This window comes from Halichoerus grypus, chromosome 2, assembly GCF_964656455.1.
Source record: "Halichoerus grypus chromosome 2, mHalGry1.hap1.1, whole genome shotgun sequence".
Lineage (NCBI taxonomy): Eukaryota > Metazoa > Chordata > Mammalia > Carnivora > Phocidae > Halichoerus > Halichoerus grypus.
The window spans coordinates 149,330,188-149,355,031 of record NC_135713.1 but is presented as its reverse complement, the minus strand read 5'-3'; the positions used below and the strand labels follow the sequence as shown (position 1 = coordinate 149,355,031).

General features: G+C 61.5%; 3 protein-coding genes across 5 annotated transcripts; 1 reads left to right on the top strand and 2 right to left on the bottom strand.

The window, feature by feature from the left end:
• The first annotated feature begins 220 nt into the window (after positions 1-220).
• On the top strand, positions 221-14,558 carry ARF1 (ARF GTPase 1). The gene is made up of 5 exons (XM_036124267.2): positions 221-365; positions 12,597-12,781; positions 12,861-12,971; positions 13,048-13,172; positions 13,304-14,558. The coding sequence occupies exons 2-5, from the start codon at positions 12,634-12,636 to the stop codon at positions 13,463-13,465; spliced, it is 546 nt and encodes a 181-aa protein (XP_035980160.1). The 5' UTR covers positions 221-365; positions 12,597-12,633; the 3' UTR covers positions 13,466-14,558.
• Positions 14,559-15,238: 680 nt separating this feature from the next.
• On the bottom strand, positions 15,239-17,359 carry C2H1orf35 (chromosome 2 C1orf35 homolog). 2 transcript variants are annotated; one of them, XM_036124263.2, is made up of 8 exons: positions 17,141-17,356; positions 16,594-16,744; positions 16,433-16,478; positions 16,271-16,353; positions 16,088-16,160; positions 15,877-15,965; positions 15,559-15,687; positions 15,239-15,477 (listed from the first exon to the last, which is right to left on the bottom strand). In XM_036124263.2, exons 1-8 carry the CDS (start codon positions 17,232-17,234, stop codon positions 15,393-15,395), a joined length of 750 nt encoding a protein of 249 aa, XP_035980156.1. In that variant the 5' UTR covers positions 17,235-17,356; the 3' UTR covers positions 15,239-15,392. The 2 variants fall into 2 exon arrangements, with proteins under 2 accessions (XP_035980156.1, XP_035980157.1); XM_036124264.2 differs by lacking the exon at positions 16,433-16,478 and having other exon boundaries at positions 16,594-16,709; positions 17,141-17,359.
• Positions 17,360-19,045: 1,686 nt separating this feature from the next.
• Positions 19,046-24,760, bottom strand: MRPL55 (mitochondrial ribosomal protein L55). 2 transcript variants are annotated; one of them, XM_078067721.1, is made up of 5 exons: positions 24,573-24,760; positions 24,209-24,320; positions 23,794-23,884; positions 19,643-19,844; positions 19,046-19,256 (listed from the first exon to the last, which is right to left on the bottom strand). In XM_078067721.1, the coding sequence occupies exons 1-5, from the start codon at positions 24,717-24,719 to the stop codon at positions 19,104-19,106; spliced, it is 705 nt and encodes a 234-aa protein (XP_077923847.1). In that variant the 5' UTR covers positions 24,720-24,760; the 3' UTR covers positions 19,046-19,103. The 2 variants fall into 2 exon arrangements, with proteins under 2 accessions (XP_077923847.1, XP_077923846.1); XM_078067720.1 differs by having other exon boundaries at positions 23,794-23,881; positions 24,573-24,753.
• Positions 24,761-24,844: the final 84 nt, after the last annotated feature.

Genomic DNA, 24,844 nt, shown 5'->3' with positions numbered 1-24,844 from the left:
CCCCGCCTCAGTCTCTGCATCTGCAAAATGGGTAGGTGGGTCCAACACCGCGCGGTCCGGGAGAAGCGCGGCGCAGGCGCAGGCGGACTCCGTCCCGACGAGTGCAAGCGGGTGCGCACGCGCAGCGGCGTGAGGGGCGCGGCCCAGGGCGGGGCGGAGTCCCTGTCCCCGCGCGCTCGCCCCCAGCCCAGAGTCTGCGCGTGCGCGCTGTGGCGGGGAGTGGGCGGGGCCGCAGGCGGGCCCGCCCCGTTCCCCAGCGTTCCCCGCGGCAGCAGGCACTGACGTGGCCGCCGTCAGAGCCGCCATCTTGTGGGAGCGAAACCAACGCCTGGCTCGGAGCAGTAGCCTCGCCGCGGCCGCCGAGGGTGAGGCGCCGGGCCGGGAGCCAGGGGCCGGGGCCGGGCGGCGGGTGGCGGGGACAGGCCCGGGCCACGGGAGGCCCTGCCCACCTTGGCGGCGGGGCGGTGAGGGCCGTGGTGAGGTTGGGCCGGGCCGGGCGGGGGCCGAGTGAGGCCCGGCCGGTGGCCGCGGCCGGCCCGGGGGCCGAGGCGGGGCGGGCGCGGCGAGCTGGGCCGGGGGTCGAGACTGGGGAGGGGGTCGAGTCGAGGCGGAGGTCGAGCCTGGGATGAGGATCGAGGCGGGGAGGGCGCAGAGGGCTGGGCCGGGGGTCGAGGATGGGCTGGGGGTCAAGTGGAGGCCGGGTCGAGGCGGGGGAAGGGGACCGTGACCGGGCCTGGGGTCGAGGCGGAGGGGTGGGGGTCAGGGCCGCGGCGAGGGCTGGGAGCCAAGACCCGGCCGGGAGCGGGGGCCAGGGCGGGGGCGGAGGCCGGGGCCCGGGGTCGGTCGCACCGCCGGCCCCCCGAGCCTCTCGCCGCGGTCTCGCGCCCCCCAGAGCCGCCGGGGTGGACGCCCGGAAGTCCGGCCCAGGCCGCGGGCTCCCCAGGAAGCTCTGCTTCCTGCTCCGCCTGCGAAGCCTCCCGCTTCGGGGTCTCGAGGACCAGGAAACTGAAGCTCGCGGCCCGGGACGCCGCCAAGGTCACGCGATGGCCAGGGTTTGAGCCCAGTTCCTGTTGGCTCGGAGGACTGGGGTGGGGCGGGGCCCGCGTTCCCGGACCGGTGCGGTGGGGCGGGGTCCTGGGGTCCGAGCGGGAGCACCTGTGGCCCCAGGAGGCTTCGTCTGCCCGCCCGGCGCGCCCGCGGCGGTGCAGGGCCCCGTCATCAGAACTTGCCGCGACCCGGCAGTACTTCCTGGCTGCCGTTGGCAAAGAGGAGAACACCCTTTCTTCCTAGTTGGTGAATCTCATGCACCTGTGGGACGGCTTGTCGGGGTCGGGGCTGCCGCCCCAGCCCTGTGCCCCAGCGCTTACTTGTTGCACAGTCGGGGTGCTGGTGGGGCGTGTGAAATTGTCGCTGGTTCATGCCCAGTCCGTAGCGGTAATGGGTGGTCAGTTCACACTGCCCTCTGAGCTGGGTGGCACCCTCCCGTTTCCTCAAAACCGAGTTGCCATCTTCAGTGCTTGAGCGGAATTGCACGAGAAGTCGTCGGCAGGCGGAGGGAGTGCGGGGCCCTGGCGTGGTCCCGGAAGTCGAGGGCCGCGTCCTCTCGTGCCGCTGCCGTTCCGGTGGGCAGCTGCAGTTCTCCTTGCGGAGCTGGGAGTGAGCGGTCAGCACTTTCCCTGCTCGCGGCTGGCATGGCCGGGGCTGGTTTCCGGCTGTGTGCGTCCGTGCAGCGCGACGTGCGCGGCTGTGTGTGGCCTTGCCGAGACCCTCCGCTCCCGGTGTGACCTGTGGGGCTGCCGGGCGTGTGCTGCTGTCTCGTAGGGTTTTCCCCAGCACGCGAGCGGCCACATCTGCCGCCAGCTGGGTCCAGCGTTGGAGGGAATTGAGTGTGTATGTGTTAGTCCTTTCGTGGGAGCGTCCTGTTGTCCTGTAAAGGTGTGTCTCGTTACAGTGGGCTGAACTTGGTGGGCCTCCTCAGGGGCGCCTTCGGGAACGCCTTGTTGAAGCCAGTCCCTGCCACTTGGTCCTCACGGCTGTTTCCCGGGAGGCTGCCTTCACAGGCAGGTGTTCAGAATTACTACCTGAAGACTTGAAATAGTGGGTTTGGATAGTGGCTGACTCACATGTTGTCTGATCACCTTTATTAGTGGAAAGCAGACACGGGTTGTGTGCTCCTCACAGTCCTGGTTTTTCAGTCCTGGGTCGAGCTGTTGGCCGTGTCTCTTCCACGAGATGAAGAGGACACTCTGGCTTGCTAGGCCGCCGCTCCCAGAGCCTGGACGGGCCTGCAGGCACGGGAGGGTACCCTCTGCTCTCCTGCTTGCTTCAGTAACCCTTGGTGTGGGGCCTCTGCTGCTGAGACCATCCCCTCTCTGGGCTCACCTTGTGCAAGCTCATGAACAGTGTAGGAACTTGCTTTGAGAAAGTCAGTCCGTGTTCTGCAGACTCTTTCAAATGAGGATGGCCCTGATAACGTGAATTTCAGTCTGCTCTCCAAATGTGCCGTTCCTTCCTTGGCTTCCTAAAATTAGATAAGAACTTAGATCTTGTGCTCGATCTGCTCCTCATTGGTGTGGAGGGTGTTCAGTCTCTTAGAAACGATTTTGATCCAGTAGTGGTTCGTATGTAACTCTGCCTAGTGGCAAGGAAAGGACAGCTTTGGGAATGTGTGCGAGAGAAAGTGTGATATTGAGTATGTGAGTGTGTGGGGGGGGAGGGGTGGGGAGTCCAGAGTGTGTGTGTTTGGGGGGGAGAGGTGATGAGTCCAGAGTGTGAGTGTGTGTGTTTGGGGGGGAGGGGTGGGGAGTCCAGAGTGTGAGTGTGTGTGTTTGGGGGGGAGGGGTGGGGAGTCCAGAGTGTGAGTGTGTGTGTTTGGGGGGAGGGGTGGTGAGTCCAGAGTGTGAGTGTGTGTGTTTGGGGGGGAGGGGTGGTGAGTCCAGAGTGTGAGTGTGTGTGTTTGGGGGGGAGGGGTGGTGAGTCCAGAGTGTGAGTGTGTGTGTTTGGGGGGGAGGAGGGTGAGTCCACAGTGTGAGTGTGAGTGTTTGGGGGGGGAGGGGTGGTGAGTCCAGAGTGTGAGTGTGTGTGTTTGGGGGAGAGGGGTGGTGAGTCCAGAGTGTGAGTGTGTGTATGGGGAGGGGTGGTCAGTCCAGAGTGTGTGTGTGTTTGGGGGGAGGGGTGGTGAGTCCAGAGTGTGAGTGTGTGTGTTTGGGGGGGAGGAGGGTGAGTCCAGAGTGTGAGTGTGTGTGCGGGGAGGGGATGATTTTGGGGGTGAAACTTTGCTGAAAATCATTACAGCGTTTAGCGTTTGTCTCTGTCAAAGCGATGGAAGGTTTGCCGGTTCCTGGGTGAGGGAAGAAAATGTATTTCGTCCCCAGTCGCCTGTACCTGAGGGCAGGCCCCGTGCTACGGGACATTGCTGAGATGCACACGCTTGCCCAGAGCAGCTGACCGGGTCTCTGCAGGCCTGGCTGCCTCCCTGGAATGTCAGAGGCTTGTCAGACTGCCCCGGCATGAAGTTCGTTGTTGACCTGATGGGTTCTTCCTGACAAACTCGGTTTTTAGGAAAAGCCTGTTTGTAGATGTGTGTGATTAATGCCTATGGGCTGTGGTAGATGCACTTGTATGGCTTTTCCTCCGCTCCCTGACGGTTGGTGTTGTGGGTGCCCAGGCACTGGCAGAGCGCAAGGCTGAGGCTGGGTGGGCGTGCAGTGCCCTGGCCGTGGGCAGAGCAGGAGTGTGGCTGGGGAGGGGCGCGGGGACAGCAGCATACAGGTCTGTGGGAGAGACAGAAAGGCCCCCCCCCCCCGCCCCGGGCAGGGGGCAGTAGCTGCAGGGGCCCTGCGGCGGGAGCACACCTGGTGGTTTGGAGGCCTGCTGCGAGCCAGTGGGCCCAGCCCCGCAGAAAGGGGATGTCAGGGATTTCTGGGACTGGGAAGAACGCATTCTCTGTGACCTCACGTAATTGAAAAATCTCGATTTCCTAAACGTAAATGTGTTTTGTGTACGGAAGCAACACTTTTTTTTTTTTTAGTGTGGTTTTAATAGATGTTCTGCATTTTCCAGGAATGCAGCTACCTTGTAAATGAAGGGAGGTTGTACTTTGTTCTTTGTAGAACCTTCCCAAGAGTTGCTCTCTGTTTCCAGGAGAAACTGAACTGCTCCGTGGACACAGCCACCCTCAGGATCTGCCCCCCTGCCACATGCTGTAATGGTGTGCATTTGCAGCATCTCTGGCAGGTGGTTCTGCGGAGTTTGCAGTGGTCGTACCCAGTATGGAAGCGCACGTTTGATAATGAGTCCCTGCCCTTTAGTTCCCTGTTTCGTGACAGATGGAGCAACATGCTGGGTTTTCGGCAGTCCAGGGTGTGTGCTGGTTGTGGCGGCTGCCGGCTTCCTCTGGAGATGGCAGCATGGCGCTGTGAAACCGTGGGGGTGTCGGCCCTGACTTCTCTGAAGACCCTAGCTTGGCATGTGGTGCGCAGGCATCTGACTTGACCAACAGGCCACAGGCTCCAGGACCTCCTGGCCGATCTGGGTGGTTTGCAGGAGGCTCGGGGACCTCCTGGCCGCTCTGGGTGAATTTTTCAGGAGGGCTCGGGGGCCTCCTGGCCGCTCTGGGTGAATTTGCAGGAGGGCTCGGGGGCCTCCTGGCTGCTCTGGGTGGTTTGCAGGAGGGCTCGGGGGCCTCCTGGCCGATCTGGGTGAATTTGCAGGAAGGCTCGGGGGCCTCCTGGCCGCTCTGGGTGAATTTTTCAGGAGGGCTCGGGGGCCTCCTGGCCGCTCTGGGTGGTTTGCAGGAGGGCTTGGCACTCCCAGAGCTTGCAGTTGCAGTTCGCTTTGTTTGGAGGGTATGGAGGGGCTCTCCCTGGCCCCCCAGAGCTCTGCCCCCGTGCCTGTGTGGCCCCCGGGATTCGGTGGCCGCTCTGAGGAGGCACAAGATCAGGTGCAGCAGCTTCAGCACGTTTGTGGGGACCCCACTGTGAGAGACACCTCTGAGAATCGCCTAACTGTGGAGGTGGGGTCAAAGGGCATGTGCTGGCCACTCTTGCACTCCCATTTTATGGTTGAGCCTTTGTGCCCAGCACCCTTCTTCTCCTGCAGCCGCCCCTTTTGTGAGCGTGGTGACCTTCAGCCCCACTGTGTGGCGAGGGTGCACCCAGAAGGGTGGCGCGGAGAGGACTGTTTCCTGTGGAAGGTGACGTCCCAGCTTGAGTGGGCACCTCATGGAGAAGGCACTGGGGGTGTCGTTGGCGTGGGCTCTTGGGGTCCACTGGATGGGGTTGAGCTACAGCTGTAGCCGGCTTGAGAAGGACCAGTCACTAACCCCGTGCAGATTGGTAAGGCTCAGTGGTAGGATGCTTCTTGGGATGATGGGCGGTTTAGAGCTGCGCATGGTTTCCCAGATGCCGCTTTGCCTTGTGGTCACAAAGTACTTGAATTCCCCCGTTTTCAGTTTAATTTGTTGTGCATTTCAATGTTGCGGTTGATGCAAGGTCTTGGGTTTTTTTTTTTTCAGTGACGAGTTCTTCAGACTTGACTGCATTTGGGGTCAGAGGGAAGGTATCAATGCCCCTAACATGTAAGCCAGAGGGGAGTGGCTTACGTGGGAGGGTACATTAGGAGGGGGCCAGAAATGTCCGTGTCTTCTGGAAGGCCTCGAGCCCAGGGACCAGTCAGGCATGAGAAAACAGCACCAGGACAAATGCAGGGAGCTGAGGGAGGCTCCTGACACAGCATCCTGGCGAGGCCTCATCCTCGGTCAGTGCAGTTGGGGACCGTGGGACGTGTATGTCCAGTGTCCCGCACGGACTGTGCGTGCCATCCACCCTTGTTCTGCAGCTGGAGGCCGTGTGACCCGTGTTGAGTGGCCTCCTGTGCGTGTCGTGTATGTTGCGCTGTAGCCCGTGGGGTGATTTGCTCCCATCTGTGGAATTCATAAGAACACAAGTTAGGTGAGGTGTTTTGAAGATAGTTAAGTTACAAAGTAGCAAGTAAAACTTCAAGACTCTGAGTAAGGGGGACCTACAAACCGTAAGTGGGTTCTTCAGTGAAGTGCTTTGGTTTCTGTAGCTGCGGGTGAGTAGGATCAGTTGCAGTCGGGCTGTTCCCACCTGTGCCTGTTCCGTGGACAGTGCCTCTCGGGCGTGCGTGTTCCTGCACACGAGCTACACTGATGACGAGACCCACTTCTAGCTGTTGCATTTAGCTCTGAAGCTGAAGCTGACAAGGAGCCCACAACGTTGCTTCTGCCTTCTGAGTCAGACCTGCCAGGTGATGCCCCCCCTCAGCTCGCAGAGGCCGTGTGCAGAGGGAGGTGGTTAGAGAGCATTGGGGTGAGGCCTCCCAGGTCTGGGGCTCGTTCTCCTTCCTCGTGGCTGCGTGGATGGGGTCGCGCCTTGTTGGGAAAGCACCATGGGCCTCCCCCAACAGGCCCTCCTCAGAACTGGCCTGAGGCTGCAGATCAGAACATTCAGGTTCGGCAGTGCGTGTGCCTGCTCTTCTGTTTCCTACGGAAAGTTCGTAGTGGGAGTGGGGGAAATGGGTGACGGTGGCCCCGAGGCTGTCCTGGGACGTAGGGTACAGCGTGGCCATAGCTGACGGGACTGGATCGTGTATTAGATTCCTAAGAGAGGAGACTGTAAGAGTTCTTTTCACAAGAAAGTAACCTGTAGCTGTGATGATCGTTTCACAGTGTACACCTACCCGAGGAGTCACCGTGTGCCCGTCACGGATTTAGCACTGGGTGGGAAGAAAGCTCAGTCGGTTCACTGAACGTCCGTTGAGTGTGCCAGGCTGAATATTCTCCCCTGTGAGCATGTTGATTCCCATCTTTGTCACAGTTGTGTTAGGACTGTGAGGTGTATCTGCTTAGCACGTGCTGGTTTCTACAAAACGGGCGACGTGTCATGTGCCGCTCTGCCACAGGATGGACTCTTGGGCTTGCAGCTGGGGGGATGGCTTGAGGCTGTGTTCCGCTGGTGCCCTGGAGGCCCACGCGGGTGTGCAGAAAGCAGCGTGCGGCACATTATTTGTGAGCACATCCGCCAGCACTCGTAGCGGACCCCTTCTGCAGTTAAGTTCTGCATGTCGGGGATGGGTTGGGCTCTTGAGTGACTATGTGTGTGCGCAGAGCTGCCTGCTGGAAGGCACCTTAAGAAATAGTCCCTAATGCCTGTCAGCTCCTTGGGAAAGACTTCGCGGTGTTAACTTTTCTCACATAGATGTCAAAGCTGACAGTGTGGACCGCAGAGCCGCACGTTTCACTCTGTGTAACTGAGGCCCAGTGAACTTGACTTGTACGAAGGCGGAGAGAGTTAAGGCTCTGACGTCCCCCAGCTTTTCACTCGAGTAGGGGATTCATCCCTCTGAGCTCCCCATGTACAGCACAGAAGGGTTTTGTCTCCCTGGGTCACATTTTCGTTCCCCCTGTCAGACTCCAGGTTGGTGGTTTCTTCTTGCTAGTGACTGCAAGCAGTTCAGGTCCTGGCGGTAGTCGCTGCCAGAGGTTCTGTCGAGTCAGCCGCCTCCGGTGCCTTGGCTTATCCTGGAACCTCACAGGCCTGTAGGAGGGGACGCCGAGGGTGCGGGTAGAGGCCACAGCACCACTTGCCCTCAGCAGCTAAACTGGTCTCGTGGTATTCATTTAGGGGAGTGGAACGGGTGTAAACTCACAAAGCTACCTTTTTACCTCGCTGGACTGGCTTCCCTAGGGAGGCCCCATTGTTGGCCTTGGCCTGTGGCCAAATAGACCTTTGCATCCCAAGAACGTAGGTCGCCACATTCTTTGCTTTACGTTGTTACTGGTCCTTCCCACAGAGCTGTGGGGCTGGTGCTAACTCCCAGGCAGGAGGGAGCTCTTGTGAGAAAGTCCATGTTTTCATTGCTCACCAATGCAGAGGGTCATCACAGTAAACCTGAAAGACAGGTTTTGACTTGAGCTCCAGGGATTCTGGTGGCAGAAGGTATGACAGAGTGTGTCGTGCACATTAGAACCTGTGCCGAGAGGCCACAGGATGGCTCTGGCCATCGATGTTGACCTTTTTCCTGTGGCAGGTGCTGTGTTAGGTCTTGACCTCTTGCAAAACAGTAAATGGTGCTGGGGACAGGCCAGGACCCCCTAGGGTCCTGGACCAGGTGCATGGCAGGTATAGATGCTTCTGGAGTAGTTGGGAGAGACCAACTGCTATGTGTGGTAGCGTCTTAAACCCAAGACTCCATCCCCAGCCCCCATGGGGCTCTAGGATTTTGATCTGTTGAGAAAGCATGTGGGAAGGACAGGGACCAACCACATTGGTCCTGAAGCCCAGCCCAGCAGACCAGAGACATTGTGTGGGCAAATGGGGTTTTGGGGGGCTGGCAAGGGCACATTGGGAGGAGGAGGCCACCGGGCAGGCTTACTCTGAGATGATCCTTCTGCCCACATGATGGCTTGGGAGAGTACAGAGGACACTTTCACCCCTTAGTCCCTAGGATTCAGTGTCGATTTGTGAGAATAAGATACGTTAACGCTAAAACAAGTAGAAGTCGCGGTCCCCCCTCCTACCTCCGCTGTGAGGGCTGTATTTGTAAATGAGTGTGCTGGTAGTGTTCCTCGGTCTGTCTGCTCTGGGCCATGAGGGTCGGCCCCTGACCCTGCGGGTGTGGCCTCAGCTTCTGGATTCCTAGCAGTAACAGCAGTGGTACCATGATTGAGCTCGGTGGTCCTGGCTGGTGTTTTCCCACAGGAAACATTAAAAGTGCTCTCTCCATTTGTTTGTAACTGTCCTCCGTTTTTCCCGAGTGCCCTAGGACTGCTGAGCCCCAGGTTTTAGCCATGCACGTAGCATGTTCACCTTCTTGAGAAGTCTGTCTCTGTGTCTCCTTCCTTCTGGGGGCGGGGGCGGGGGCTCCCCTTACCTGTGGCCACCTTGCAAGGAAGGCTTGCATTTCTGACCTTCTTTGTTCTGCCCCCTCCCCCTGAATCTGTCTTGGCTGGGTATAGAATTACAGATGGAAAGCACGGTGTGTCACTTCCATAAAGCACTCTGACCCTTGGTGTCCTCAGAGTGCATCTGTTTCGGTGTTTGTAACCCAGGTTCCCTCAGTCTGGAGGTTTCTGTTCTGAGCTGGAGCATTGAAGAATTTCTGCCCCATAATTTTCTGTGTTCTTTGTTTTTTTGGAGTTTTCTGTCCGTCAGATTTTAATTATGTTCAAGAATTTCTATCCTCCCGACCCCAAAAACTTTGGAGTGGTTTCTGGCTCCGCAGAATCGAGAGGAAGGAACGGGAGCTCCTATAGGCACGTAGCCGCCCTCAGGGCAGCATCCCCCCCAGCTGATGGACCCGCACTGACGCTGTATCAGCCGGAGCCCCTCCTTTCCGAGGGGGTTCACTCTCCATGGTGTGCGTGCTGTGGGCTTGGACGGGTGTGGAAGGACGCGTGCCCGTGCCCACAGGGTCACACAGAGCGATGGTTTCACGGCCCTGGAGCTCCGCTGGGCCCCCCGAGTCCCCCAGCGCCCACCGAGGGGCTCTGTCTCGTCTCCATAGTCCCGCCTTCTCCAGAACGCCGCCGTCCACTTGGAATCCCACGGCGAGTAGCCTGCTCGGATGGGCTCCCTTCGCCCAGTAATACAGCTTCCGCCGCGTCTTCTCGTGGGAGCTCGCTTCTTTCCAGCGCTGCCCCTGTTCGTCGTCTGGGGGGACCACAGTCTGTGTAGGCTCTCTCCTTCTGAAGGACAGCTTGGGGGCTTCCGACTTGTGGCAGTTGTGGGTAAACAGGATCTGGTGCAGACGTAGCTTCGGCTCCTGTGTAGGGTAAGAGAGGGTTTGGTTCTGTAAGAAGCCGCCGGGCTGTGTCCAGCGCGGCTGTCCTGTCCTGTGGTCCCACCAGCCGGGCATGAGAGTTCCTGTTGCCCCACATCCTCACCAGCTGGTGGTGTCGTCAGTGTTGTGGGTTTTTGCTTTTCTGATAGGTGCATAGTGAGCAGCTTGTATGATTTGTATTTCTCTGAGATCTTCTCATGTGCTCATTTGCCATCTGTAGATCTTCCTCAGGGAGGTGTCTGGTCTTTGGCCCATTTTACAGTTCTTTTTTCTTTCTTTCTTTTTTTTTAGAGTGGGAGGGGCAGAGAGGGAGGGAGAAAGATTATCTTCACAGGCTCCATGCCTAGATGCCCAGCTCCGAGCTCAATCCCGTAACTCTGAGATCCAAGACCTGAGCTGAAACCAAGAGTCGGATGCTGCAGTCTGGTTTATTTTCTCATTCTCTTGACATGGTCTTGCCCAGAGTGGAAGTTTGTAGCTTTAATGAAGTCCAGCGTATCAGTTGTTTCTTCCATGGGTCATGCCTCTGGTGTTGTATCTAAAAAGACATCATCATACCCAAGATAGATGTGGACTTTTGAAATTGCTCCTAATCTTCCTTTTTTATCCATTGTGTGTGTGTGTGTGTGTGTGTGTGTGTATTTTATTCTGGTTGTCAGGTCGGCCATGAGCCTGTCCTTGTTTTGTGGGCACCAGATCCCCGCCTTGCTGCCTGGGGCTGTGTGTAGCTTGGGGGGTTGTTTTTTCCTTTTAAATAGTCTTCTGTCTTGCTTCCTCCGTGTTGGTGACTTTTTATTTTTTTTAAAGATTTTATCCATTTTGACAGAGAGAGACACAGTGAGAGAGGGAACACAAGCAGAGGGAGTGGGAGAGGGAGAAGCAGGCTTCCCGCCAAGCAGGGAGCCCGACGCGGGGCTTGATCCCAGGACCCCAGGACCACGACCCGAGCCAAAGGCAGACGCCCAGTGACTGAGCCACCCAGGCGCCCCTGTTGGTGACTTTTTAAAGGGAGCTAGGGCACAGATGTTCTGGGTCCTCCAGATACCAGCAGCCACACCGTCCCACGTGGATGCGGGCGGCAAGCCCCAGTTCGCTTGCTCTAGAAAGGTCCCTTCCCTGCAGAGCTGAGGAAGAACATGAGGTCCGACTCCACCCACACTTGCGTTGGCTTCCAGAACTCATCGCCCCTTTTTTCTTTTTGTCTTTGTGGGTTGGGCATCTCTTCCTTAGTGACTCGGCAGAACTGACATTGAAAGTGTGTGTTCCCCAGAGAATTTTTCCTCCTCTGTATGTATGAGGAAAATTGGCTGTCTGTACAAAAAGGAAATGTTATAGTAAAGATTATTTTACGTTTCAATTTTTTGAATAGGTAATATTGCTCAGAACCAAAAGAATAAAAACGTGTCAAAGATGCACTGAAGCAGGGCGCCCAGCTGGCTCATTCGGTGGAGCGTGCGACTCTTGATCTCAGGGTTGTAAGTTCGGGCCCCATGTTGGGCGTAGAGATGACTTAAGATCTTTAACGACATCCCAAAACAAGTGCCCTGAAGCCAGTATGAAGGCCTCGCCTGGGCATGCCTGGGGCCGCTGGAGCATCAAAGCCACCAAGTAAAACAGGAGTGCCATGCCTTGTGGATACCTGGGGACAGTGCTGACTGACTGCTGTCAGAATGACTAGGCAGATGGTGACCTGGCCAGGGTGTGTTGGCTGCTGAAACCAGAGGGAGTGGGAGTGTGTGTGCGCTCACCGGTAGTGAGAGCCAAAGCAGTGGAGAGCTGCTGACCCCACCGGAGCCTGTCCTCAGAGGTGAAGTGGGGCGGGCCTGCGTCTCGTCCATGCTCCAAAGCCTAGGGAGCTCCTGACCGCTCCTGGGGGACGGGTGTGCGGGCAGCGGGGCTCCCTCCCGGGCTCAGGAGCGCTCGGTCTGTGCCTGCCTGGAACACACTGCTGGGAACACAGACCAGCCTCTTGGTCTGAAGGCTGCCGCACACCCTGCTGCTTGGCTTTTGCTCGGTGCTAAAAACCCAGATTCCTGGGCGGTCTGCATTTGAGAAAGGGACCATTTCTCCCAAGTCCCTGTTTGGAAAGGAAACTGTTGAAGAATGAAAGTACTCCTGTGCCCTGGGGGGTGGGGGGTGGGGAGCTGTGGATGGCACACCGCTCCCCCTGTGGCTACGGCCACCGGCGTCTTCCTGCCCCCCCCCCCCGACTTGGGCCCGGGTGTCTGCTCTGAACGAGGGGACCCTGTGCGGCCTAGGGGCTTGCCTCCTCACTGGGGTGGAAGTGCTCGCCTCACGGGCTCCCCCTCGGACTTCCTGGCTGGTGTGCTGCCCAAGGGCCCAGGTGAGGTCTGGCTCCAAGTCCTGCCTGTGGGTGAGTGCTGAGCTCTCAGCACATCGGTGAAGGTCGGTCTGGCCTGTGTCACTGGTGGGATGGGTGTTTCTACAGACCTTGCATTCATGCAAAGCCACGGCCGTCGGGTGCTCGGCATTCCGTCTGCCCTGGTGTCGTACATCATAGCCAGGGCAGGTCGAGCAGACGTGGGCATCACTTCCTTAGGCGACCGCAGCCCCCGACTCCAGTCACCCCTGTCCTGAGGTTCCCAGACGCTCCTTCTAAGGGCAGGACTCCGTTTCTGCTGCGTGGGAACCAGGGTTCATCCGCTTCTGCCTGTGAGCTTTCAGGAGTCAGGCCTGTCCATCCACCGGAGCTGGAGGGAGGGCCCCAAGCTGCTTCTGGGCTGCTGGCCCTGGCAGCCCAGGCAGAGACTTGGGGATTGCTGTCTCTGCAGGTTTCTCTGGCCAGTGTTGCTCCCACCCGTCGACAGCATGGGAAATATCTTCGCAAACCTCTTCAAGGGCCTTTTTGGCAAAAAAGAAATGCGCATTCTCATGGTGGGCCTGGATGCTGCGGGGAAGACCACCATCCTGTACAAACTGAAGCTGGGTGAGATCGTGACCACCATTCCCACCATAGGTGAGGAGCGTGGGCTGCAGGGTGGGCCGGGGGTTGGAGGGCGCTCTGGGCAAGGCTCACCTGGGTGCTGCTGCCTCAGGCTTCAACGTGGAGACCGTGGAGTACAAGAACATCAGCTTCACCGTGTGGGACGTGGGCGGCCAGGACAAGATCCGACCTCTGTGGCGTCACTACTTCCAGAACACACAAGGTGAGCAGAGGGGCGGTGGCCCGTGGCAGAGGTCGGGGAGCCCTCGACACCTGTCCTAATGCCCGCGGCTCCGCAGGTCTCATCTTCGTGGTGGACAGCAATGACAGAGAGCGCGTGAACGAGGCCCGTGAGGAGCTCATGAGGATGCTGGCGGAGGACGAGCTCAGGGATGCCGTCCTGCTGGTGTTCGCCAACAAGCAGGTACACGTGCACGCGGGACCCAGCCGCCCGGTGCTGGCGGTCAGCGGGCGGGGGGGGGTGTGGGGGCCACAGGTGGGCACAGGTGGTGCTTGCAGTGTGCTAACCTGAGGCCGCCGGGCCTGTCCCACCAGGACCTCCCCAACGCCATGAACGCAGCTGAGATCACGGACAAGCTGGGTCTGCACTCCCTGCGCCACAGGAACTGGTACATTCAGGCCACCTGTGCCACCAGCGGGGACGGGCTGTATGAGGGACTGGACTGGCTGTCCAATCAGCTCCGGAACCAGAAGTGAGCCGCGTCCCCCCCCCACTCCCTCCTTCCACCCTGCTTTACTCTCATGTGGTGTGAGTGCCAGAAGCTGTCTCCATGGTCGGTCACAGTGTGCTTCACCATGCTGTACATGTGCAGACGCAGCCTGCAGCCGGGTTTTTATTTAATGTAAATAGTTCTTGTTCCCAACGAGGCAGTTTCTGGTACTCCTATGCAATATTACTCAGCTTTTTTTATTGTAAAAAGAGAATCAACCCACTGTTCAATACTGAGAAGGGATGTTAGGCACGCGGGGCCTCCGGGAGTCGCTGTGTCCAACCAGCCTGGTGCGCCTCCTCTGGGCCTTAGATCTGTGTTGAGATCCATTTTGGTGGTTGGTTTTTAACCTGAACTCAGTGCATTTTTAAAATCGTTACAAATACAAGATAAGGAGAACACGTGAACACACAGAAGGGAGAAACGTGCCTAGTGTAGGTTCTGCAGCGGCGGCCAGAGTCTAGTCCACCAGTGGTCCGTTTCCCGTCGGGAACGTGAGACGGGGCAGAACCAGCCATGGTCCGTTCTGCATGGTCACGATAGGGTCCCTGTGATTCGCTCTGTCTCGGGTCATCCCGCATCCCCTAGCGTTTGTGCTTGTTCTTGTGCTCACACAGCCGCCCAGGAGACAGGCTGGGGGCTGTGGCCACCGCTCACGGACCCCTCGGAGGGACCCCGGCCTTCCCTTGGGTCCGCGTGGGCATCTGGCTTGCTCCGGGCTGCCTGGGGTCTCACCAGCAGGAGTGCGGGCGGGCGGGCCAGTCACCCTAGAGCCTCAGCCCCCGGAGCCCCTGTCTACATGTGCTTTCACTCCCTCAGCCTGCAAGGGTCGGATTTGCCATCGAAACGACGACCTCTACTGTTTTCTTTTGTATTTTGATAAACACTGAAGAAGCTGGAGCTGTTAGACTTTATCTTGGGGAAATCCTCAGAACTGGTTTATTTGGTGTCGTGGAACCTCTTATTGCTTTCAATACACGATTAGTAATCAACTGTTTTGTATACTCGTTTTCAGTTTTCATTTCGACAAACAAGCACTGTAATTATAGCTACTAGAATAAAATCTCTTAACTATTTAACGGCTTTCCAGTGCTTGGGTGCCGGCGACCCACGGCTTGCCTCCGGGCATGGAAGGCCCCTGGCTGGGGGCCTGGACCGTGCGGCTGTGGCCCCGTGCCCCGTGTGGGTCCAGCCCGGCAGGGCCAGCTTCAGGGCTCCCCACACGCACCCGCCGCCGTGCACGCATGCGCACACGCACGCACCCAGCCGGCCTACTCCGGAGCAGCAGGAACCCCCTGGCCGGGCTCCGTGTTGCTGCCACAGGCCTCTTCCTGCCCCTTGGAGGCCAGCTCCGCAGCCCCGTATGGCGGTTGGGCAGCTGGACATGCCCAGCAGAGCCTTCGCTCACCTCCGCTAACAGGTGGAGAACCAGGGTCAGAGTCAGGAAGACAGGATCGTCTTCGTGATTAGGAATCCAGCCTGGGCTGTGTTCTCACTGCAGTTGGTGAGACGACGTCAGTGTGCTGGCTCGGGGCACATGTCCCTGCAGAGGCGGCGGGAGGCCTGGTGGAAGGAGCCGGGCCCCCACCCTACCCCACCCGGGAGCAGCAGAAGGGACTCGGCAGGCAGGTCCTCGGGGGGCACGGGGGGAGGCACCGCAGGGACAAGTTTGTGCCCCCCCCCAACTTGAGACCCCTCCCAACACGGTCTCGGGCCGGTTGGAACACGTGGCCACCACCCTCCCTGGAGTATGAAATACTTGCCCCTTAAAATAAGTTTATTTAAGTACAAAGAGCGAAAGAAAAATAGAAGCGGCTGTGCGGCGCCTTCCCAGGCCAGTGCGTCGCCCCCTGGGCGGGCCTTGCAGGTGGGACGCCCGGACGCCCCTCCGGAAGCTGCCGTGGGGGCCAGTGTCAGTCACTGTGGTGCGGGCGCCGCTTCTTGGAGCAGGGCCAGGAGTCGCCGTCCGAGTCCGAGCCGTGCCCGCGGTGCCCGGATCTGGGGAGACCGGGGACACCCCGTCCGTGGGAGGCTGCCCTGCCCCACCCCCCAGGCCACCCACGGCAGAGGCACACCTACCCCGCAGAAGCGGGGGGCAGCGGCGAGGTCACCCTGCTCCGGTGTGCCTTGTCTTTCTTCTTCTCTTTCTTGTGCTTTTTCTTCTTCTTCTTCTTCTTCTCTTTCCTGCTCTTTCTGTGGCTCTCGGGGCTGTGGGACAGGGTCTCACCATGTACTGACCGCACGTGCCCGTGGCCAGCACGTACAGCCTTCCTTCCGCTTGCGGCAGGAAGCTGCCGGGGACACCGGCCCCTTCCAGGCCTCCGGCGGCGGGGGAGGGGGGGCGATCCCCAGCAGGCAGGCAGGGCGCCAAGAGACCCGGGGTGGGGCAGCCCTTACCCGGACTCCGCCTTCTCCTCCTCCGACCGAGGCTTCTTCCTGGCCGAGGCTGGGGAGGAGCCTGGCCGACCGCTCTCCACGCGATGGTGCTGCGGGGGGAAGGAACGCTGGGCTGGGCTGGGCTGGGCGCGCCCCAGGACGCCCGCGGGAAGGGCCAGGAAGCCGGGAAAACGCACTGGGGGCCCGGCGTGGGCGTGCTAAGGGCAGTTACCGTGAACACCGACAGCCCCAGCTTGGCGGCCTCCTTGTCTTCTCGGGACAGGGCCACTCGGCCTGCGGAGCCGCTGCGGGAAGGCGGATGAGAAGCCCCACGATGAGAACGCCCCGGCCGCCTCCCTTGCCGAGTGCCGCTGCCACGCGCGTAACGGGCACCACCCACCCCGTCGCCACGCACCTGGAGCTCCCCAGGCCCAGCAGCCGGTCCACTCCCTTCTCCTCGTGGTCCCCTCCTTCCCGCTTACACACCTCCACGAAGTCCTGTGCGGAGGGCACGCGGGCGCTCGCAGCCGCTCCACCCCCGCCTCGCCCCCGCCGCCCCCCGTAAGGGCCCCCTCACCTCCTTGCTCAGGCCGGTGGGCTGCTTCCTCACGTTCTTGTAGCCTCTGCGGGGGCCGCGTGCGCGCTTCAGGGAGCGGCCGGCCTGGCCCGGGCCCCCGCCCCTCCGTCCCCTCCGCGCCCCCCACCCAGCGCGCCCCCGATCCCGCGGGGCGCACTCACAGCGCCGCCATGAGCGCCTCCTGCTCCGCCTGCCGCACGGCCGCCAGCTCCTCTTCCCGGCTCAGGCCCGCGCCGTCCGCCCGGCCCTTGGCGTACCAGGTGAGGTCGCGGCCCTTCTGCCAGCGGCCCACCGGGGCCATCAGCGAGTTGCCTGCGGGGGTGCAGCGCCCGGCGCTCGGCCCGCGGGGTCGGCCGACTCCCGCGTCCGCCCGGACCCCGCGCCCGCGGACCCCGCACCCCAGGACCCCGCAGCTCCCGCGCCCCGTTCCCCACACCTGCATACCCCGCACCCCAGTACCCCGCACCCGCGGCGCCCCCGTTCTCCGTATCTGCGACTCCCGCGTCCCCTCATTCCCCGCACCTGGGATACCCTGCTCCCGCGTCCCCTCGTTCCCCGCACCTGGGATACCCTGCTCCCGCGTCCCCTTGTTCCGTGCACTCGCAGCTCCCCCGTCCCCATTGTCCGCACCTGCTCCAGCCCGCACCCGCGACCCCCTCGCCCCTCGTTCCCCACCCCCCCCACGCGCGGGCCCGGCGCCGCGCTGACCCAGGTAGTTCTCTCTCTGTTTGTCGGTCTTCACGTCCTCCCAGTTAAACTGGTCCTGTCCGCCGCGCACGCCGCCCCGGCTGGAGCCGAACATGGTGCCAGGCCGTCCGCCGCCCCCCGGGCCTTCCGAAGCCCTGGCCTCGCCGCCTCAGGCGGCGCCGGCGCCGGCACCAGGTCCTGCGTCGCGCGCCTTGACGTCACCCCTGCGCAGCCCCGGCAGAGCCTCGCGCGCCTGCGCACTGCTCCCTAACCGCCGCGCACCCCTACGCGCCGCCCCGCCCAGTCGGCGCGCTTACGCACTGCCCGGGGGGGGGAAGGCGTGGGGGTAGGCTGAGGCGGGACCTGAGCGTCCGGCCCGCACGACACCTGTCGTTAGAAGCCACGTTGTGTGGGTGACGCCGGGGTGCAGGGCCAGGGCCCTGAAGTCGCGCTGCGCGTGTGCCAGGGCTGTGCTGGGAGAGGGGAGGCTCCCGGCGGGGCCCCGTCGTGCCCTCTGTTATCTTGGAGCCTCGGCTTGCGCGCGGGTGGTCCCTGCTTCGGGGGGGGCTCCAGCGTGGGAGGAGGGCAGGGGGCAGCCACGGGCGCGCCCCTCCTCTGCAGAACTCGGATAGACCACCAGTGTCGTCCCTCCCGCAGGAGCGCGTGGGCATGACGCCACGGGGGGCGGCTGTGGTGGGCAAAGCAGGGTCAGCTCGGAGCTTGCTGCCCCTCCTGCCATCAGCCCCCCCCCCACGGGCCTGGACACCGGGAGGCATCAGCATAGACAGCGTCTGAAGTCCCCCAAATGGGTGGGGGAGAGGTCTTGTGGAGGCGGGGATTGGGGTCCATGGAAAGGAAGTCTCGGGGACCTGGAAGGGCCGGGCGCAGATGGACTTCTCCGCTAGACCAGACCGCCCAGACTCCCGGAGCTCTGCAGACAGGCCGTGGGCCTCCGGTCCCTCTCGGCATCACCCAGTTATGGCCAGAACCCTCCCTCAGACCCCCACCCTCAGTAGGGCTGCAGGTTCCCATGCAGAGCTTGGGGGGGGGTTGCCAGGCCTGCTTTCAGCAGCAGCCCCACTGCGTGGCTTCTGCCAGAACCCCACTATGTGGATGAATTTCGTATCACCAGTACCCACCCTGCCTTGTGGCTGCCAATCCCCGTGTCCGTGCTGTGCCCAATCTGTGCCCTGCTGCTAGACCCCTGCATCTGTGGCCATGACCCCCCTTCGAGGAAACCACAAGCGTCAGGACTAACTCGGTTCTGAACAGCAAGTGCGCCTTCCCCAGCAGGCTGGTGGCGGTGTGCTCGGCGGACCAGCGGGGCCTGAGAGCCCAGCATGCATACCCGGGAGCGAGAGACACAGCCACCTCCCTCTCTCCTCGGTCACCACCATAGTGCAGGCCCTCCGGTTTCCGAGAGACAGCCTGACAGCCAGGGCCCCGCCATCAACAGCTCAGGACAGGACACCGGGCAGCCCCAGGCCCTTGCAAAGGTTGGGAGTTGCCCCTTTGGTCTTGCAGAAGCCTGGCCGGGGGAAACCCACCCCCGGAGCAGAAAAACGGCAGCTGACCCTACGAAGCCTGGTTTGCTGTCGCTTCGACGCGCCACAAGCTGAGCGTGGGCAACGATGGGGTGATGGCGCCTCCCGCTGAGAGCCCCAGCGAGGAGCGGGGTATGCCCGGCCCGGCTTCCCGGACACCCTGCCCCTCCCACCCAGTCCCGCGGCTGCCGTGCTTGGCCAGCAGAGCCCCCAGCGCCCGGAGGCCGAAGGCAGGACAGCGGTGAGGGGGCTCCAGGGCCCTTCCTCCTCCCACACTGTGGCTCGCGTGCCCTTCAGGCCCTGTGCCAACACCACGGCCCCAGCCAATTCCGGGCCACCCGGTTGGCCTGGTCACCAGAAGGAAAGGCCACGTGGAGACGGCTTTGTGAACACACCATTTAAAGACACACCCTCCCCACCCAGGGCAGCTTCCAGGCAGGTCACTTTTTTGTCCAAAACCGCTTGTACCGCTCCTCGTCAAAGTCGTCACTGAGCTCCGGCTTCTCCTCCTTTTTCTTTCGGAGCTGGGTCTCGCGTTTCCGGAGCCGCGTCCGCCTCTCCTCCGGGGACAGGGTGTCCAGGTCCACGGGCATCTGCGGGGAGGAGCGTGCCCACCGTTTGCTCAGAGGACCCGGGGCCTTGTCCGTGTCCCTTCACCTCGTTCTCCACTGTGCAGTTGGGGGTGTTTACCTTCTGCTAGGTTTTCTCTCCCGTCAAAGCTCACAATCCTTAAGCAAACTTTTCTGCTTGTTTCCCCAGCACTGACGCTCATTCGACACACGGCTGCTGTCCGGTCCTGCCCCACGGAGGGGACTCCACCCTCCCTTCCCCTCTCCTCATTCTGCAGTTCCAGTTCATGGCTCGCCCTCCCTCCCCCTTCGAGCCGCACAGCTGCCGAGCCCGTAAGCCCCGGGAGGAGCGGCTGCTAGGGGCCAGCCCGCCAAGACCTGTACCCCAGGGAGCGCGGGGAGGGGCATACCTCCAGCATTCGTCGTGGTTCCCGATAGCGGATGTGGACGGTGGAGCCGTCCTGCTTGACCAGGAGCACGGGGTAGAGGCGTGCGTAGGCCTGTCGGTGCACGCGCGTGAGCGAGGCCCTGCTGCTGTCAGCCTGCCGGGAGGACGTGTGCAGGCCGCGGCGCGCCAGAGCGGACCCCGTGAGCACATGCTGCCGCAGCAGGCTGCAGACACACATGCTCCAGTCAGTGGCTGCTGCTGGCCCGGGCCGCCCAGCCCCTCTGGGGGCACGTGGTGATGCACCCCGAGCGGGGCATGGTCCCCGGCTCCCGCCGCATGCAGGAGACCGCTGGGCCCAGTGCAGGCAGAGTCAGCAGCTGGGACCCCAGTGGGCTCAGGGCGCTGTCGCTGCACAGCTCAGGAACCGGACGCACGAGCGTCAGGCCCGGGACAGACTTCCAGGGGAACCTACACCCAGTCCTAGGGCCGGGACCTCTGTCTCCCCCAGATTCACACATCGAAGCCCAGCCTCCATGGGATGACACCAGGCATGGGGCAGGTAGGAGGTGAGTAGGATCACGTGAGGACATGAGGGCCCCCGTGGTGGGACTGGTGCCCTTCTAAGAGCCAGAGAGCAGAACTCCACTGTGAAGACTCAGAGCCAGGAAGACAGGCCTCAGCAGAACCCCAGTCTGCCGGCACCCTGAGCTCAGACTTCCAGCCTCCAGAACCCTGGAGAGGAGGCTGCCCGGCCTGTGGCATTCTGTTAGGGCAGTGTGAACAGACCAAGACACCTGCAGTCCACCTGGCTTCTGAGCGTGGCAGACACCTGGCCTTCCTGCACACAGCAGGGCGTGTGCGCTGAGGTGACGGGAGGAGAGAGGAAGCCCCGTGTGCGCCATCTACCGGGCCGCGTGACCCCCAGTGTCCCTTCCAGCCCGGCTCTCATGCAAACTTGGATTCAGAGCCCAGGCTGTCACACGGCAGAATTCCTCCCCGGAGCTGTGGGGCTTGCCCGGCGCTCCTTCAGGCACCCCCCACGTGCCTTTGCCACTACGCGAGCAGCGGCGTCCAGCCCAAACCATCCCCGTGGCCTCCCACCTGGTCGCCACTTTGGCTCCAGTCGCGTCCCCATGCTCTCAGGACCTCTCCATCCACAAGGCAACCTGGCTGAGTGGTGTGCAACAGCACAGCCCCAACCCAGCAGGACCTGCCTCGGGGGGGGGCGTTCCCACCACGCCCTGGACTTCCCAGCAGCCCCTCAGGCTGAGTGAGGGTGCGTCTCCTCCACTAGACCCTACTGTCCCAGTGGCAAGAACACATCCTGTTTGCTAGAAAGTCCCAGACCCTTAACTGGACCCTCAGTCAATTTTGACAAAAGACCCCAGTCCCCGCCATTGGAGTCTCGGAGATGGCACAGAGGAGACAGGTGGTAAACTCCGGGACCAGGGAAGCCTGCAGTCAGGCGGGCAGGGGAGGAGCGGCGCCAGGGAGCTCGGGACACAGCCACCCCTGAGAACCGTGGGTTGTCAGATTAGGGCTGGAAGTGACCCCTGAGAGTGGATGCTCCCTCAAGAACAGCAATTCTAACATGAACTTTCTTAGGACAAGGACCCTACAGGGCACGGTGCAGCCAGAGTCCCTTGCCTAGTTTCACAACGACCCACAGATTCAGGTGCCCCATCCCTCTCCCCCAGATTCCACAGAACCCACTAGAAGCCTGCTCTCCTTACTTCTCTGTCAATGCTGTGATCACACCATACTTCTCATCTCGGGGAGGCCGGGGGTGAGGGAAGGGCAGGAAGGGGGCAGTTCCAGGGGGAAGAGCCGGAAGGCATGGCCTTCTCCAAGGACCCAGAGCCAGGCTGGGCTGCAGGATCTGAACAGGAACGTCACCACCACGTGTTTGGTGCTAAGTACTCACAAACTGCTTCCATTCTTCCCTCGACACCTGCCACAGCATCCATCCATCCACTGCACCTGCTCGTACCTCATTCTTCCCTCAATACCTGCCATAGCATCCATCCATCCATCCGCACCTGCTCGTGCCTCGTTCCTCCCTCGACACCTGCCACAGCACCCATCCACCCATCCGCACCTGCTCGTACCTTGTTCCTCCGACACCTGCCACAGCATCCATCCATCCACCGCACCTGCTTGTACCTCCTTTCTCCCTCAACACCTGCCACAGCATCCATCCATCCACCGCACCTGCTCATACCTCATTCTTCCCTCGATACCTGCCACAGCACCCATCCATCCATCCACACCTGCTCGTACCTCCTTCCTCCCTCGACACCTGCCACAGCATCCATCAATCCACCGCACCTGCTCGTGCTTTGTTCCTCCCTCGACACCTGCCACAGCATTCATCCATCCACCGCACCTGCTCGTGCCTCGTTCCTCGACACCTGCCACAGCATCCATCCATCCACCGCACCTGCTCGTGCCTCCTTCCTCCCTCGACACCTGCCACAGCATTCATCCATCCACCGCACCTGCTCATACCTCCTTCCTCCCTCGACACCTGCCACAGCATCCATCCATCCACCGCACCTGCTTGTACCTCCTTCCTCCCTCGACACCTGCCACAGCACCCATCCATCCATCCGCACCTGCTCGTACCTTGTTCCTCCGACACCTGCCACAGCATTCATCCATCCACCGCACCTGCTCGTGCCTCGTTCCTCCCTCGATACCTGCCATAGCATCCATCCATCCATCCGCACCTGCTCGTGCCTCATTTCTCCCTAATACCTGCCACAGCACCCATCCATCCATCCGCACCTGCTTGTACCTCCTTCCTCCCTCGACACCTGCCACAGCATTCATCCATCCACCGCACCTGCTCGTACCTCATTCCTCCCTCGACACCTGCCACAGCATCCATCCATCCATCCGCACCTGCTCGTACCTCCTTCCTCCCTCGACACCTGCCACAGCACCCATCCATCCATCCGCACCTGCTCGTACCTCCTTCCTCCCTCGACACCTGCCACAGCACCCATCCATCCATCCGCACCTGCTCGTGCCTCATTCCTCCCTCGACACCTGCCACAGCATCCATCCATCCACCGCACCTGCTCGTACCTCATTCCTCCCTCGACACCTGCCACAGCATCCATCCATCCACCACACCTGCTTGTACCTCCTTCCTCCCTCGACACCTGCCACAGCACCCATCCATCCATCCGCACCTGCTCGTACCTTGTTCCTCCGACACCTGCCACAGCATTCATCCATCCACCGCACCTGCTCGTGCCTCGTTCCTCCCTCGATACCTGCCATAGCATCCATCCATCCATCCGCACCTGCTCGTGCCTCATTTCTCCCTAATACCTGCCACAGCACCCATCCATCCATCCGCACCTGCTTGTACCTCCTTCCTCCCTCGACACCTGCCACAGCATTCATCCATCCACCGCACCTGCTCGTACCTCATTCCTCCCTCGACACCTGCCACAGCATCCATCCATCCATCCGCACCTGCTCGTACCTCCTTCCTCCCTCGACACCTGCCACAGCACCCATCCATCCATCCGCACCTGCTCGTACCTCCTTCCTCCCTCGACACCTGCCACAGCACCCATCCATCCATCCGCACCTGCTCGTGCCTCATTCCTCCCTCGACACCTGCCACAGCATCCATCCATCCACCGCACCTGCTCGTGCCTCATTCCTCCCTCGACACCTGCCACAGCATCCATCCATCCATCCGCACCTGCTCGTACCTCATTCCTCCCTCGACACCTGCCACAGCATTCATCCATCCACCGCACCTGCTCGTACCTCATTCCTCCCTCGACACCTGCCACAGCACCCATCCATCCATCCGCACCTGCTCGTACCTCCTTCCTCCCTCGACACCTGCCACAGCACCCATCCATCCATCCGCACCTGCTCGTGCCTCATTCCTCCCTCGACACCTGCCACAGCATCCATCCATCCACCGCACCTGCTCGTACCTCATTCCTCCCTCGACACCTGCCACAGCATCCATCCATCCACCCCACCTGCTCGTACCTCATTCCTCCCTCGACAAGTGCCATAGAGCATTCAGCCATCTGCACACACCTGCTTGTACCCGTTCTCCAGAAAAACACACTGGCTAGGAAAGCTCCCCTTAGATGGCCCATGACAGCAGTCCCCAGGGGCTGGGAAGCCCCTGCTTACCCAAGCAGCCTGCCCATGGTGGCCATTCCTCCTGAGGGCCCCTGTGGCACGTGGAGGCTCGGGGTCAGCTGCTGGCCTAGTGTGCGACCTGCTGGGCAAGGAAATAAGACATCTTTTCAAAAGACAGGGTTTTCCACCTAACGGACCTCATCGAACCCCAGGCAGGAAGAAGCCACAGACCCAAGTGCGTCTCCGCCAGTCCCTCCTAGTACCCTGTCAGGCTGTCGGCCCCGACGTGGTGCTGGAGTCGTCTGCGGAAGGGTTCTGAGTGCCGGACGCCCAAGCCTCTGCGTCAGGAAGCCTGCGGCCGGGCCAGACCCTTTCTAGCGGGTTCCGGAGTCCGGGAAGCCGCTCTAGGACGCAGTGTACCGTACACGGTGGGGCTTCCCAAGGTCACCTACTTCCCACAACGTACAGCGTGTCCGCCGAGACTCGGGGCCACCGCCACTAAGCGCTGAGAACCCGGAAGGCGTCTGCTCTGAGGTGTGCGCCGCGACGAGCCGGGACGCTGAACGCCGAACGCCTGCCTGAGACGTCGGACATTCGGAGCCCAGGAAGAGAGCCCTCCCGGCCAGGGCCCCCCGTCTGCGTGGGCAGGGGATCCGCAGGCCTCCCTCCGCCTCCAGAAGCGATCCGGCGGGAAAACGAGAGGCTGGGAGACAAGCAAGCCGATGCGCCCCATCCTGTCGCCCCGAGGGCCGGCGGCTGGCGGCGGAGCCCGGCCCACCCATCGGGGAGAGCCCTTCCCGCCCCGCGACGCCGCGCCTTCCGGCACCCACCTGCCCCCCTGCCTGAGCTCCGGAGCAACGTCGAGTGCCAGCGTCCCGGCCGCCGCTGGCCAGACGGGAGGGGAAGGGACCGGGGCCGAGCACACGGTCACGGCCGACCCGGCGCCCCGTCCTCCAGGGGCACCGCCGCGACGTCATCGGCGAGCGCTGCGTCGCGCGGCACTGACGACAGCCTGAGGGGCGGGGCGAGGCCGGCGCCGTGCTATGACGCGCACCTCTTCCGACGGTGGCGGGCCGGCGCGGCTCCAGGACGTACTCCTCCG